Raw genomic sequence first — 15,871 nt, 5'->3', positions numbered from 1 at the left:
GTTTTCCCTCACTTTTTCCCTCTTTGTCTCTGCTTCTTCTCACATTCTATCTATGTTTTCATCTTTACACTTTTCTTTTATCATTCTATTGAAAAGAACGTCATCCAGACGTTAAATCGCTGCAGCGTAGCGGCCTGGGGTAATGTGCTGTGTGTGTCTGTGTGTGTGTGTGTGTCTGTGTGTGTGTCTGTGTGTGTCATGTCTGTGTGTGTCATGTCTGTGTGTGTGATTTCTGTGTGTGTGATGTCTGTGTGTGTGTGTGTGTCTGTGTGTGTGTCTGTGTGTGTGTGTGTCTGTCTGTGTGTGTATGTCTGTTTGTGTGTGTGTGTGTGTGTGTGTGTGTGTGTGTGTGTGTGTGTGTGTGTGTGTGTGTGTGTGTGTGTGTGTGTGTGTGTGTGTGTGTGTGTGTGTGTGTGTGTGTGTGTGTGTGTGTGTGTGTGTTTGTGTGTGTGTGTGTCAGTGTGTGTGTCTGTGTGTGTCATGTCTGTGTGTGTCATGTCTGTGTGTGTGATGTCTGTGTATGTGTCTGTGTGTGTGTCTGTGTGTATGTCTGTGTGTGTGATGTCTGTGTGTATGTGTCTGTGTGTGTGTGTCTGTGTGTGTGTGTGTGTTTGTGTTAGCGTGCGTGTGCATGCGTGTACAGAAGTAAACACCACGTAGAGACACTGTATGTCTGTCAGCGCTCTAACTGAAGGAGATGAGGGGATAAGTCCAACGTGTTGGAAACAGTGCTACGGAGAGATTGTACAATCTAAATGTTCAATTGACTGTGCTCTATGTACAGCTAATGTGAATTAGAAGCATCTCTGAACCGCCGAGTGCAATGCGTGACCTATCTGCTGTACTGTTAAACGTGTTTACAGACTTTATACTGCCATTCTCAGAGATGTCCTTGGGCTGCTCACCTAACAGAGGAGGTATAGGGAGGAGGGAGGCAGGAAGAACATCCAGGAAGAGCATCCACCTAACAGAGGAGGTATAGGGAGGAGGGAGGCAGGAAGAACATCCAGGAAGAGCATCCACCTAACAGAGGAGGTATAGGGAGGAGGGAGGCAGGAAGAACATCCAGGAAGAGCATCCACCTAACAGAGGAGGTATAGGGAGGAGGGAGGCAGGAAGAACATCCAGGAAGAGCATCCACCTAACAGAGGAGGTATAGGGAGGAGGGAGGCAGGAAGAACATCCAGGAAGAGCATCCACCTAACAGAGGAGGTATAGGGAGGAGGGAGGCAGGAAGAACATCCAGGAAGAGCATCCACCTAACAGAGGAGGTATAGGGAGGAGGGAGGCAGGAAGAACATCCAGGAAGAGCATCCACCTAACAGAGGAGGTATAGGGAGGAGGGAGGCAGGAAGAACATCCAGGAAGAGCATCCACCTAACAGAGGAGGTATAGGGAGGAGGGAGGCAGGAAGAACATCCAGGAAGAGCATCCACCTAACAGAGGAGGTATAGGGAGGAGGGAGGCAGGAAGAACATCCAGTGTACTGGCAGTCTTGTTGACTTTTTCCTGCTGTTTTTTTACCGCCAGTCCTGTTTGCTCCACAATGTTTTCTTAATGAATCACTTAACCAACCTTTTAATCAAAATATCTTAATCTAAGTGAAAGGATTGAATTGTTTGAATTGCGTCAACTTTTACTGGGCTTTTACTGGGCTGTGTTGTGACAAGGTAGGGGGGGCATACAGAAGATATCCCTATTTGGTAAAATACCAAGTCCATATAATGGCAAGAACAGCTCAAATAAGCAAAGAGAAACAACAGTCGATCATTACTTTAAGACATGAAGGTCAGTCAATCTGGAATATTTCAAGAACTTTGAAAGTTTCATCAAGTGCAGTTGCAAAAACCATCAAGCGCTATGAAGAAACTGGCTCTCATGAGGACCACCACAGGAAAGGAAGACCCAGAGTTACCTCTGCTGCAGAGGATAAGTTCAGCCTCATAAATTGCATCCCAAATCAATGCTTCACAGAGTTCAAGTAACAGACACATCTCAACATCAACTGTTCAGAGGAGACTGTGTGAATCAGGCCTTCATGGTCGAATTGCTGCAAAGAAACCAGTACTAAAGGATATCAATAAGAAGAAGAGACTTGCTTGGGCCAAGAAACATGAGCAATGGACACAATTTTTGTATATTTATTTTTACTAAGCAACTCAGTTACCAACATATTCTTATTTACAATGATGGCCTACCAGGGGAACAGTGGGTTAACTGCCTTGTTCAGAATGACAGATTTTTACCTTGTCAGCTCGAGGATTCAATCCAGCAACCTTTCAGTTACTGGCCCAACACTCTAACCACTAGGCTACCTACCTCCTGACATTAAACCAGTGGAAATCTGTCCTTTGGTCTGATGCATCCAAATGTGAGATTTTTGGTTAGAACCACGTGTCTTTGTGAACGGATGATCTCCGCATGTGTGGTTCCCACGGTGAAGCATGGAGGAGGAGGTGTGATGGTGTGGGGGTGCTTTGCTGGTGACACTGTCAGTGATTTATTTAGAATTCAAGGCACACTTAACCAGCATGGCTACCACAGCATTCTGCAGTGATACGCCATCCCATCTGGTTTGCTTTTAGTGGGACTATCATTTGTTTTTCAACAGGGCAATGACCTAACACACTTCCAGGCTGTGTAAGGACTATTTGACCAAGAAGGAGAGTGATAGAGGGCTGTGTCAGATGACCTGGCCTCCACAATCACCCGACCTCAACCCAATTGAAATGGTTTGGGATGAGTTGGACCGCAGAGTGAAGGAAAAGCAGCCAACAAGTGATCAGCACATGTGGGAACTCCTTCAAGACTGTTGGAAAATCATTCCAGGTGAAGCTGGTTGAGAGAATGCCAATAGTGTGCAAAGCTGTCATCAATGCAAAGGGTGGCTACTTTGAAGAATCTCTAATATAAAATACATTTTGATTTGTTTAACACTTTTTGGTTACTACATGATTCCATATGTGTTATTTCAAAGTGTTGATGTCCTCACTATTATTCTACAATGTAGAATAAAGGAAAACCCTTGAATGAGAAGGTGTGTCTCTACTCATTCAAGGGTACTGAACTGCATGACAAATAGTCTGGATCCCTGTCAATAACGATGACAGAGAGTTTGTCTAATCCAGATGACATGGTCAGAATAACCTTCTGTCCCCATTAGTCGTACAGTACATGGGGCCTGACAGTGATAGTCTCACTTCTGATTACCATTCAGGGAGAGGAACAACACTTCATCATGATGGCAGCTAATGAACCCAGTGAGATAGGGATCTGACACTTATTCCCTCTCTGTCCCCCTCTGTTTTCATAACTACTAATTGGAGCTGTCAATCACATCCGGGTCTCCATGACAACCGAGGGAGAACCAATGGGATGGGTGTTGTTGAATAACCCAGATATAAATCATGAATTATACAGGGGGACTTCGACTGATAATCAGTTGAGTGTGTTTTCTTTACGTGGCTGGATATTTGATGTGTGTCTATGAGAGATGTGAGTAGAACGCAGAGAATACAATGGTAAGGAAAGATGCCAACTGTGCAGAATGTGGAATGTACTTGCGATCTCAAACATGAGTAACTTCATGACTTTGTGACTCCTGTCTAAGTAGCAAACCTAGATAAACACACGAGATAAAAAGGAGGTTTCTTGGCTATTCTTGCAGCGTCTATTTTAGTGATGTTCAGAAGTAGAAGTGGGCCAGCCAAGACAGCCAGCCACCCACCTGTGACCTACCTGTTACCTCAAACTTATTTGCGATGTGACCCACACGTACAGGTAACTGCCAAAATAAAGGAAACACCAACGTGAAGCGTATTAATAGGGTGTTGGGCCACCATGAGCCAGAACAGCTTCAATGCACCTTGGCATAGAGTCTACAAGTGTCTGGAACTCTATTGGAGGCATGCAACACCATTCTTCCATGAGAAATTCCATAATTTGTTGTTTTGTTGATGGTGGTGGAAAATGCTGTATCAGGCTCCACTTCAGAATCTCAAATAAGTTTTCAATTGGGTTGAGATCTGGTGACTGAGACAGTCATGGCATATGGTTTACATTGTTTTCATGCTCATCAAACCATTCAGTGACCACTCATGCCCTGTTGATGGGGACATTGTCATCCTGTGGGGGCATAGCCATGGTAGCCAAAATAATGGCCTGCCCAGAATACATGACCCTAAGCATGATGGGATGTTAATAGCTTAATTAACTCAGGAACCACACCTGTGTGGAAGCACCTGCTTTCAATACAATTTGTATCCCTCATTTACTCAAGTGTTTACTTTATTTTGGCAGTTACCTGTAGCTGGTACACCACACAATGGTTATGTAAAGCATTTTGTACAGACAAACTTACCAAACATATCTGTTGTATCACAGCCATTGTGGCAAATGCATTGTACATCTGTTTTGCAACCAGGAACATGCACTTTCTCCCCCTATCATTGATACAGGTCTCCCCATCTCCATTACCTACCTAGTACTAATTATATACCCCCACCCCCATTCACTACTTTTCCTCTCACCCCTCCTCTTGTGTTCCCTATATGGAGCACTAAATGGGATCAGATCTCGTGTGGAACCCAGACATATGAGAGAGAGAGAGAGAGAGAGAGAGAGAGAGAGAGAGAGAGAGAGAGAGAGAGAGAGAGAGAGAGAGAGAGAGAGAGAGAGAGAGAGAGAGAGAGAGAGAGAGAGAGAGAGAGAGAGAGAGAGAGAGAGAGAGAGAGAGAGCAACACATTTAGACCCAACCAAATCATGAGAAAACAAAAAGATAATTACTTGACACATTGGAAAGAATTAACAAAAAACAGAGCAAGCTAGAATGCTATTTGGCCCTAAATAGAGAGTACACAGTGGCAGAATACCTGACCACTGTGACTGACCCAAACTTAAGGAAAACTTTGACTATGCACAGACTCAGTGAGCATAGCCTTGCTATTGAGAAAGGTCGTCGTAGGCAGACCTGGCTCTCAAGAGAAAACAGGCTATGTGCACACTGCCCACAAAATGAGGTGGAAACTGAGCTGCACTTCCTAACCTCCTGCCAAATGTATGACCATATTAGAGATACATATTTCCCTCAGATTACACAGATCCACAAAGAATTTGAAAACAAACCCAGTTTTGATAAACTCCCATATCTACTGGGTGCAATACCACAGTGTGTCAGCACAGCAGCAAGACTTGTGACCTGTTGCCACAAGAAAAGGTCAACCAGTGAAGAACAAACACCATTGTAAATACAACCCATATTTATGTTTATTTATTTTCCCTTTTGTACTTTTACTATTTGCACATCATTAGACATTTGAAATGTCTCTATTCCTTTGGAAGTTTTGTGAGTGCAATGTTTACTGTAAATTTGTATTGTTTATTTCACTTTTGTTTATCTATTTCACTTGCTTTGGCAATGTAAACATATGTTTCCCATGCCAATAAAGCCCTTAATTCAAATCAATTCAGAGAGAGAGAGAGAGACAGAGAGAGAGAGAGAGAGAGAGAGGAGAGAGAGAGAGAGAGAGAGAGAGAGAGAGAACACCCTGACAGATAGACAGAGAATAGATGAAGAGAAGGAGGGAGGGAGCGTTAGAATGAGAAAGGAGGTCAGAGGAGGGCTTGATACACATAGTACATGCTAAATAGGCTACAACCTTTGACTACACTAGCATATTTTCATAGAGACATCCCCTAAAGGGAATGTTCCAGTGGCAACAGCCCACAACTCTAATCAGTATGAGGTGTTGATGATGTATTGGATCCTAAGTGCTTTGGGTATTCCCATTTTCAGCAGTAATCAGTGGGAAATTGGACCAGATACTTGGCTCTCACCATTGGGGAATACTGACTAGAATAAACTGGAATGAGTTCCAATTCTCCATCAGAATCATCGGAATAGAGGAATGAGAACAGTGGAACTAGGACTGTTCCGTAATTCTCTGGTTCCATGGAGAGAGAGAGAGCTTTCTGACTGTCAGCTGTAGCGAGAGGAAGACATTGTCCCTCACAACTCACAAACTACTGTTCATCCTGGCTTGTATAACTATGTATCTAGCTTTCAAATGACATGCAGAACGCCGCAGCCCGTCTGGTGTTCAACCTTCCCAAGTTCTCTCACGTCACCCCGCTCCTCCGCTCTCTCCACTGGCTTCCAGTTGAAGCTCGCATCCGCTACAAGACCATGGTGATTGCCTACGGAGCTGTGAAGGGAACGGCACCTCCATACCTTCAGGCTCTGATCAGGCCCTACACCCAAACAAGGGCACTGCGTTCATCCACCTCTGGCCTGCTGGCCCCCCTACCTCTGAGGAAGCACAGTTCCCGCTCAGCCCAGTCAAAACTGTTCGCTGCTCTGGCACCCCAATGGTGGAACAAGCTCCCTCACGACGCCAGAACAGCGGAGTCAATCACCACCTTCCGGAGACACCTGAAACCCCACCTCTTTAAGGAATACCTAGGATAGGATAAAGTAATCTTTCTAACCCCCCCCCCCCTTAAAAGATTTAGATGCACTATTGTAAAGTGGTTGTTCCACTGGATATCATAAGGTGAATGCACCAATTTGTAAGTCGCTCTGGATAAGAGCGTCTGCTAAATGACTTAAATGTAATGTAATGTAAATGTAATGCAGATTGAATAGGGAGCCGATGGTGAAGGATTGTATGATGTGACTGGAGAGTCTATAGAAAGAGGAACTGACTGTCAAAGGTATAGTCCGTACGGTGGTGTGTGTGTGTGTGTGTCTGTGTGTGTGTCTGTCTGTGTGTGTATGTGTACCTGTCTGTGTGTGTGTGTGTACCTGCATGCATGCAAACCAGTGTGTGTGTATAAGTATGTTTACGTATATGTGTCTAATGTGACAAGTGAGTCAACAGGGAAAGATTGAGAAGTCTCGGAAGTTGAGGTGATTAATGTAGCGTGGCGTGTATGACACTCCTACCTCCTCTACAGAGACTGACAGGGATAAGACAGATGGGTGTCAGGGTGAGATGGATGGCCTCCTGCAGGGGGCTCTCCTACCTAGGGACCCAGGAAGTACAGACACAGGAGTGGTGGGACTAGGAGCTTTCTCACAGCGTGAATAGTTTAACATGATGAGGACAAATGAAAGTCAGGGACAGAAACTTTGTCTGAGTGGATGGCACCCTGTGGAGAGGAAGGTTGTCTCTTCATCCTGAGCTCAGTTTCTTTCTATCATTGCTCTCGCCCTTTCTCCCTACATTCTCACCTTTCTTGCAGCCTTGCTTCCTTCATTTCTTCCTTCCTTCCTCCCTTACTTCCTATTTTCTTTCCATCCTACCGTCCTTTATTCTTTCCATCACTCCTTCCCTGTCTTATTTTAAATGAAGGGAGGAGGGCATTTTAACTTGGTGTGCCATTTGCATGTCATTTAGACACTCAACACATATTTGAATGATCCTTTCAATCACATACACTACATACTAGCGATGGAGGAAAAAAATCGATACAGTTACATATCGGAAATATTATTTTTGACGATATAGCGTATCGTTTTGACAATATCGCAATGTTATTTTTGCGCTGGTTGACTGTACCTGCACCAAGAAGATGTTCTCCATCTTCTTTTAAATAGACAATTTGTTTTCAGCACTTTTATTTCCATGACTAATCAAAACGCGTTTTCCACATGCCTCTTTCTTGTCCCTCTGCAGCTGATATATGGTGAGCAATATGTTTAGACCATGGAATCGTAATAAAATCACAGCACTGAATCGCAATGCATCGTGAGAAACGTGAGACACGCAATATATATCGTATTGTCACCTAAGTATCGTGATAATATTGTATCGTGAGGTCCCTGGCTATTCCCAACCCTAATACACCAGTGGAGGCTGGTGAGGGGAGGACAGCTCATAATAATGGCTGGAATGGATTCAATGGACTGGTATCAAACACATCCAACACGTGGTTTCCATGTGGTTGATACCAGTCCATTGGCTCCATTCCAGCCTTTATTATGAGCCATCCTCCCCTCACCAGCCTCCACTGTAATACATATACGTATATATTTTCCCCATCAAATCATGGGCCACCATGACATACATTAGCTATACAAGAGAACGTGTTACCTAGAATAGATTCCATAAGTGATCTTCCTAGAGAAGATTCCTGGGGCTTATGGTGGAGAGACTATATGAAGTGTCGCTTGCCAGGATTAGGATGTAATCCAGAATGAATCCACAACGGAGCAATAAACCTTGAGTGTCACATGCACAAGATTTAAGATGCACAGATATCAGCGCCGAGGCCAGAATGTTGCATGTTGTAAATGAACATCATGTATTCATGGGCTAGGTTTCTGTGTTGAGGTTTTATGCAGGGCACTTTATTTCCGAGTGCTGTTTTCTGGTCGCACATGATGGTCATGAATAAGCATCTGTTCTGTTTGCAGAGAGTGGCTGTCAGAGAGAAAGGGGTCATGCCGATGTGTGTTAAACAGTGCATGTTTCGTGTTTTTTCATCTATAAACTGTATGTTGTATTGCTTTTTGAGGAATGAGGACGTGTGCTTTTCTAGAATAGTCTCCTTAATCATAGTGCCACTTTAAATCAGAGTTTTCTAAAATTGCACCTGGTTTTATAGCTGTCCCATGTGATTAGTTTTTTTTATACAGCTGTAGGATCTTAATTTGAGCCAGTTTGCTAATCCTGCATCAACAGGAAATGTGAATTATTATGTGGATTAAATTAATGGACATTTTTGTAGGGGTTGATACATTTAGGGGAAAATCAGGTCTAAAATTTCAAAGTGAAAATTACGAACTTCAGAAGCCTTTTTAAACCTCAAATACATTACACGTTTAACATTTCCAGGAAAGTTATCCTGAAACAGGCTGATCAAATTAAGACTCTCCATCTGTATGCAACACTAGTGTTTTGTGTTCTATGCTGTTTGGTACAGTCCATGTACATTCCATGTTATTATTGTCATATGCCACTCTATTGTTGTCTCACGGTATTCCTCTCTTCTCTTCCACAGACTCACGTCTCTCCAGCGGATCCTGCTACTTCCTATCAGATCAATCACCAAGACTTCCTGTCGGAGAGATTATGAGGAATAGCTGTTTCACTCCCCACGGCAGTCCAACAGGAAGTGAAAAGACATGGGGATTCTGCTAATCACCATGACAACCATACAGCTGTGACTGACTGTGTGAGGCCCCTCCCTCTTTTTCTACACCCAAGCTAAACCCATTCTCCCCTTTCTGAGGACAACCTAGCTACCCCAGTCCATCCCCAACGCTCTTTCTCCTTTAAACTCAACCTCGCTTTCCCTTATTTCAATCCCACGTTTCCTCCATCTTAACAAAACCTCCCTCTTCATTCGTCCTTCTCCTCTTCCCTCCATCATCATGCTCAGCAGGCTTCACACTCACTCCTCCTCCTCTCCATCTACCCCCACCCTCCTCATCCTTCCCTCTCTCCTCCTCTTCCTCCACCTTCCGGGCCTGGTCTGGGGTGACTGCTGGCTGATCGAGGGGGACAAGGGCTACGTGTGGCTAGCCATCTGCAGTCAGAACCAGCCTCCATATGAGACCATCCCCCAGCACATCAATAACACGGTCCACGACCTGAGGCTCAACGAGAACAAGCTCAAAATGATCCCCTACACCTCCATGTACCGCTTCACCAACCTCACGGACCTCAACCTTACCAAGAACGAGATCTCCTACATCGAGGACGGGGCCTTCACTCAACAGGCCAACCTACAGGTACACTGGGTGGTGGGTGGGTGGGTTAATTGATTGGTTGATCGATTTAATCTTGACGTAATCCTTTCTGGTTCTCTCCTAGGTCCTCCAGCTGGGCTACAACAAACTGACCAACCTGACAGAAGCCATGATGAGGGGCCTGGGCCGGCTGCAGTGCCTCTTCCTCCAGCACAACCTCATTGAGGTGTGATATTGGTCAATTTTTGTTTAGTTCTGTAGTTTTTAAATATTTCAATGCTACTATTTGCTAAAGATAAATTGATATTATTCTGTATGTACAACATGGTTCAGATATTTTTAAATATATTGCTTTCTGTCTCTGTATGTTCTCATCAAGGTCATTGGCAACAATGCATTGGATGAGTGCGTCAGTCTCAACAGCATTGACCTGTCGTCCAATAAGCTGGCCCGCCTCGACCCCTCCACCTTTACCATTTTGAACCGCCTCATGGTGTGTGAGCTGGCTGGGAACCCCTTCCATTGTGGCTGTGACTTGTACAACTTCCTCACCTGGCTGGAGGCCTTCAATAACGTCACACACACCTACGACCGGCTCCAGTGCGAGACCCCCAGGGAGATGTTTGGCTACCCACTCCTGAGTCCCATCGCGTCCGGCCACGCCGGGCACAACGCTCGGACCATTCTGTCCTCTGTCTGCCGGGACGGGGTCTTCATCCCCGGGATGACGTCTCTTCCGCCAGACTCAGATTCCTCCGGAATGGGCCCGGACATGTTTGACCGCGTGGGTCCGTACCACCAACCCACCATCTCGTCTTCCTCCACGGAGCACAGCTTCAGCCCCAGCATCAAGCTCCACCACGTGTCCCTGTTCACGGCCTCTATCATGGTCCAGATCCCCAGACCTTACAGCAAGATGTACATCCTGGTGCAGTACAATAACACCTTTGTCTCTGACGTCATGAACCTGAAGCTCAAGAAGGAGATGATCACACTGAACAAGCTCAAGCCACACACCAACTATACCTTCTGCGTGGCCTCCATCCGGACCTCCCAGCGGTACAACCACACCTGTCTCCAGTTCTCCACCCGAGCCCAGAACCCCGACGACATGCCACCAACACCTTCCACCACCACCCACTACATAATGACCATCGTGGGCTGTCTCTTCGGGATGCTCTGCATCCTGGGCCTCGTCTACTATTGTCTGAGGAAGAGGAGGAGGCATGAGGAGAAGCAAAAGTCCATCTGTGTGAAGAAGACGATTCTAGAAATGAGGTATGGCCCGGAGGTGGCGGCGGCCGTGGGGAACGACCCGTCTGCAGTGCAGAAGCTCCAGGAGCAGGGTCAGGGCCACCACCAGTACCAGCACCACACGCACGGGGGCAAGCTACCAATGTCTGCCTCCTCCTCAGGCATGCTTCACTCCGCCAACACCTCTTCCTCCAGACTCTCCTCCATCCCTCAGGATAAGATGCCTACCGCCTTCTCTGAGGCCATGCTGACCAGCAAAGGCAACTACATGGATGTGAGGATGGAGGGGGTGATGAGAGATGGAGGGATGGGAGGAGGACAGGGAGGAATGAGGGATGAGGATCTAAGAGAAGAGGACGGGACGGACGTGGGAGAGGATTCGGACGACAACGAGCGAGGCTCGGCCTCAGAGATCTCCACCATCGCCATGGAGGTGGATAAGGTCAACCAGATCATCAATAACTGCATCGACGCCCTGAAGCTGGACTCTGTCATGGCCGCCTCCTCCACTGCCTCTTCTGCCCCCACCACCACCTCCTACCCCACCTCCCCTCCACCCACCTGCACCTCCTCCTTGACCCGTGGCCTCATCCCCCTTTCCCCCGGCATCACTGAGACCTGCCCGGGCCTGCCCTCCCCTACCACCAAGATCCCCCCTCCACCGCCGCTCCCCTTCTCCGTCCCTCTCTCGGAGCGTCCGGGGATCAGCGGCGGGGGGTTTGTGTCGCCGCCCTACCGGCCGCCTCCCCCTGCATCCGCTGTGCGCCCCGTCGTGAGGCAGATGAGCGCTGACGCTGCGGTGGTGATCAGTGCCGTGAAGAAGCAGTGCAGCACCTCATCCTGCAACTCTATGGGACGTGACCGGGAACGAGGGACCGGAGGAGGAGGCCGGGTCTACAGCCTGGACATCCACGAGCCCCGCAGCCCGGACCCCTGCCAGCAGTACCCAGGAGAGAGAGGCAGCCCGGCGGGGTGTGGAGAGCCCCTGGAGCGGCTGCCTCTGGTGGGGAGCGGCGGGGGAGGAGGTGGGGGTGGTGGGTGTGGTAGTGGAGGTGGTGGTGGTGTTGATGGTATTACCAACCAGCATCACCAGCACCACCAGCAGCAGCAGCAGGGGCAGGGACAGGAACAGCAGGAGGACTACCACTGCTCAGAGCACCGCCACTCCGTCCCGGCTCTGTACTACGAGGGCTCCCACCAGGGCTCGCCGCACCAGAGGGCCTCCTTCCTCAAGCCCCTGACCCGCTCCCGCCGTGACGCCGCCTCCTACTCCCAGCTCTCGCCCTCCCGCCACCAAAACTACTCCGGGTACTCCTCCAGCCCTGAGTATTCCTCGGAGAGCTCTCTGAGGATCTGGGAGAGGTTCCGGCCCTACAGGAAGGGCCAGAGGGATGAGTCATGCTACGTCACGGCCGGGAACGCCTTAAGGAAGAAGGTGCAGTTTGCCAAAGGGGAGGACCTCCACGACATCCTTGACTACTGGAAGGGCGTGTCAGCCCAGCAGAAGCTGTGAAAGGAAGACAGGAAGTGAGAGTGAGACATTGTGGAAAATTGAGTTTTGAGTAATGGGTCTCTGTCAAAACATGTTATCATCAGCAGGACTAGAGCTGAGAGAGATGATAGTACAGTAGGGTCATTGTGGACTGTAGGACTACTTCTGGAACTTGCTCATCGTCTTAACAGTTATAATTAGAGACAGGGAGCCCTGGCCAACCATCCAATCAGTATTCAGTGAACACTTCATGTGGAATTCACCTGTTGGAGTGTCATTCTCTGTGCCACGCTTTCATCTGTGTGTAGAGACGGGAAATCAGATGAAGTAACGTCTGTTTGTGTATGCGTGTGTCATCGAGTGTACTGTATGTGTGTGTGTCAGTGTTTGTGTGTGTGTGTGTGTGTGTGTATGACTCAGTCTAAACTCCTACACATGTTTTTGGGCGCATGTAGGGCGCAGAGATAATGTGTGTGTCTGTGTTGGTGAGACAGAAACACAGTGAGATAATATATCCAGAGAGGGCGAGAGAAAGAGAGAGAGAGAGAGAGAGAGACAGAGAGAGAGAGAGAGAGAGAGAGAGAGAGAGAGAGAGATAGAGACCAATACAAAGGGGGAAAATATGGTAGTTGTGAACAGAGCTGTCAAGAGCTCCCTCCTATCCCTGAGATCATCCATGCTATTGGATGGTGCACAAACATTTGCATTTCAATAGTGGCTGTCACAGTCACACAGTCACACAGCAAGCGGAGAGGAATAAAAAGGAAAAACTGAAAACACTCAAGGAGGCTTTACGGTGTGAGGATGCAGGCTTTTGTTGTGTCTCAAATGCCATCCTATTCCCTAAACAGTGCAGTACTTTTGACCAGGGCCTATGGGGAATAGGCTGCCCTTTGTGACACAGGCTTTGGGTCTTCAGTCAGCCACAGCACAGGACTAGCCAACCAGCCAGGCAGGGTAATGTACTGTGATACAGGCCAGACGTAACCTCCTGTGAAGATAGGGAATTGACACAGCAGTGTAAAACAGTAGCCCCGCCCCTGGAGCAGAGACATACCGCTAGGAGCTACAGGAGGAGTAGCAGGTATTTGGCCCTACATGTTGATCTATGATCAGACATTTAACCTGGACCCTGTGAATGGGAATCAGATTGTGAACAGCTGTATTGTTGTTATTGGTATGTTGGGTAGGGGTTGCTGTGACTTACTGGTTCTGTAGACAGATAAAGAGAGAGATGGAGAGACCGTAAAACACAGAGATAAAAAAAGAGAGTAAAAAAAGAGAGGGGAGAGAGATACATTCTGCGTATTGTGCATATTCATGTCAGCAGATTAATGTGGGTCAACAGAGCTAAAATACAGACAATGTGCATCATTTGATGTGAGCACTTTGTGTGCTGCTGGCAATCCTTTTGTCTAGATGAATGTGGCTTAAAACGTCCACGCCACGTTTAATAATGTGATCTAAAATGGATCGTGGTCTTTAACTGGTGACCCACTTCACACAGGTTTACCCACACAGTTCCACTGTACAGCAGTTCTAGCTCAAGATAATAATACCCCTCTTATTTCATCACAACTGAAGGAGGGGCGGAGTAAGAAGGTACACCTTTAATTAACACCAACACCTCTTTCTGGATATTAACACCATGCACGTCCACTTTGATTAGACACACTAATTAGCAATTAAGCAAGACTGTGTCATGGGGAGGTTGTGTGTATGTGTATGTGTATATGGTCGGTCAATATGCAGCGGTGGGTTGTGTGTAGAGTGTTTAAGCTAGTAGAATTAGAGCTGCCTGCCTGGCTGGCTCGAGAGTTGATTAGGAGTCTGTGGGATTGGAATATTGACAGGCAACTGTGGAGAAATGCATAAACAAGGATAGAACAGCTCATATCCACCTACACACACACACACACACACAGAGGGCGAGAGATAGAGAGGGTACATGCTTCTAATCCACTTTAATGCATGATCCAGCCGTTAACCTTTTCAGTAGAGTGACCTGTATGTATTAATCCTATAGGAGGCAGTCTGTCATTGTAACAGCTGGCTGCGTATCAAGGACCAGTGTTGGGGAGTAGTGAACTACATGTAGTCCAAATAGTAATGTAACTACATTTTGCAGTAACTTGATGGTAGCTGAGTTAAATTACAATCTTAGTAGTGTTTTCACTAGTTCATTAGTTTTCTGCCATGTAGAGGTCTGGCTAGCTACTGGAACTACACACTACTTTCTTTGCAAAAATAAAATAAAATATGGGTGAAGTAAACTATCTGGCTTCAGACCTGCCTAATTCTCACTTGAGAGATAGTTTTTGTGTTTAATAGGATAAATGACACATTCTGTTAACATCTAACTACAGAGCGATCTGTTCTTGCTATTTGTATTCTATGACATTTCAAATGTACATATCATTTTTCATGAAGTAGTTTGGATGCAGTGAACTACTTTTTAAAAGTAACTTTAGTTCAGTAAACTATAAACTCTTTCATAAGGGTAGCTTTAATGTAGCTTAACTTCTTCCAGTGTGAACTAATTGGTAGCTTGGTAAACTATATTTTCAGAGTAGCTTCCCCTACACTGTCAAGGACACACTGATAGGTTGTAGAGTCACCTGTCTAGAGAAATGGGAAACGGGATATCCTGTCCTGAAGTCTCCCAGGTTAGATGGACCAATATGGTTTACTATGACTTACATACAGCATTTTAGTGCATTGAATTAACTCTCCAAAGGTGATGGATCAGGGTAAGTTTCTATCAATAGCAACAGTGTTGTAGTGTGATGTAAGGTGGTAGCCAAGGAGATGCTTTTCATAAGTAGAAAATGTTCCGAAAGTGAATTTCACCCTCTCTCTCTCTCTCTCTTTCTCTCACTTATTTACTCTCTATGTCCTCTTGTATGAGTGTTCACTGTTCCACGCTGCACACACACACACACACACACACACACCACACACACACACACACACACACACACACACACACACACACACACACACACACACACACACACACACACACACACACACACACCCCTAAGCGCCTGGGCCTAATGGGAATGTGGCTTCAGCGGTGTGTAGCGATTGAACACGACATCTCTGCATGGGCTTCAGCAGAATAACACCTGTCCCCCTTTATTCAAGGAGAAAAGCTGGAAATGACCTTCCTCTGAGAGTTGGATTGTATTAGCTCTCCTCCTACACAAGATTTTTTTCACTCCCTCCTTTTCCACTTTCTCTCCCTTTTTCTTTTTTTTCCAAATATGTCATCTTGTTTCACCTGCGCTTGTTTGTGATGAAATTATGCATGTTGAATACAAACCAGTCTGTGGGTGAGAGTGGTTAAAATGAGTAAATGTTATATAAATGTTACCTGGATGTTACAGGGGGTGTTTTTTTTCAGTTCCCTCAGCTCTCTCTGGTTGAA

The 15,871-nt window shown here is 46.5% G+C and overlaps 1 protein-coding gene across 2 annotated transcripts in view; it reads left to right on the top strand.

Annotated features, from left to right (window-relative positions):
- The window catches only part of LOC106606807 (protein phosphatase 1 regulatory subunit 29), a 129,244-nt gene extending 114,527 nt beyond the window's left edge, over window positions 1-14,717 (top strand). For both annotated transcript variants that reach the window (XM_014203171.3, XM_082976406.1), the window contains 3 exons: window positions 9,005-9,737; window positions 9,820-9,921; window positions 10,075-14,717. In XM_014203171.3, the coding sequence (XP_014058646.1) occupies window positions 9,378-9,737; window positions 9,820-9,921; window positions 10,075-12,462 (2,850 nt within the window). In that variant the 5' untranslated portion in view covers window positions 9,005-9,377 and the 3' untranslated portion in view covers window positions 12,463-14,717. The remainder of the gene's footprint in view (window positions 1-9,004; window positions 9,738-9,819; window positions 9,922-10,074) is intronic.
- The last annotated feature ends 1,154 nt before the right edge of the window (window positions 14,718-15,871 follow it).

Source organism: Salmo salar, chromosome 06 (assembly GCF_965601325.2).
Source record: "Salmo salar chromosome 06, fSalSal1, whole genome shotgun sequence".
Lineage (NCBI taxonomy): Eukaryota > Metazoa > Chordata > Actinopteri > Salmoniformes > Salmonidae > Salmo > Salmo salar.
The sequence above is the reverse complement of the archived record's forward strand: the minus strand, read 5'-3'. Positions and strand labels throughout refer to the sequence as shown.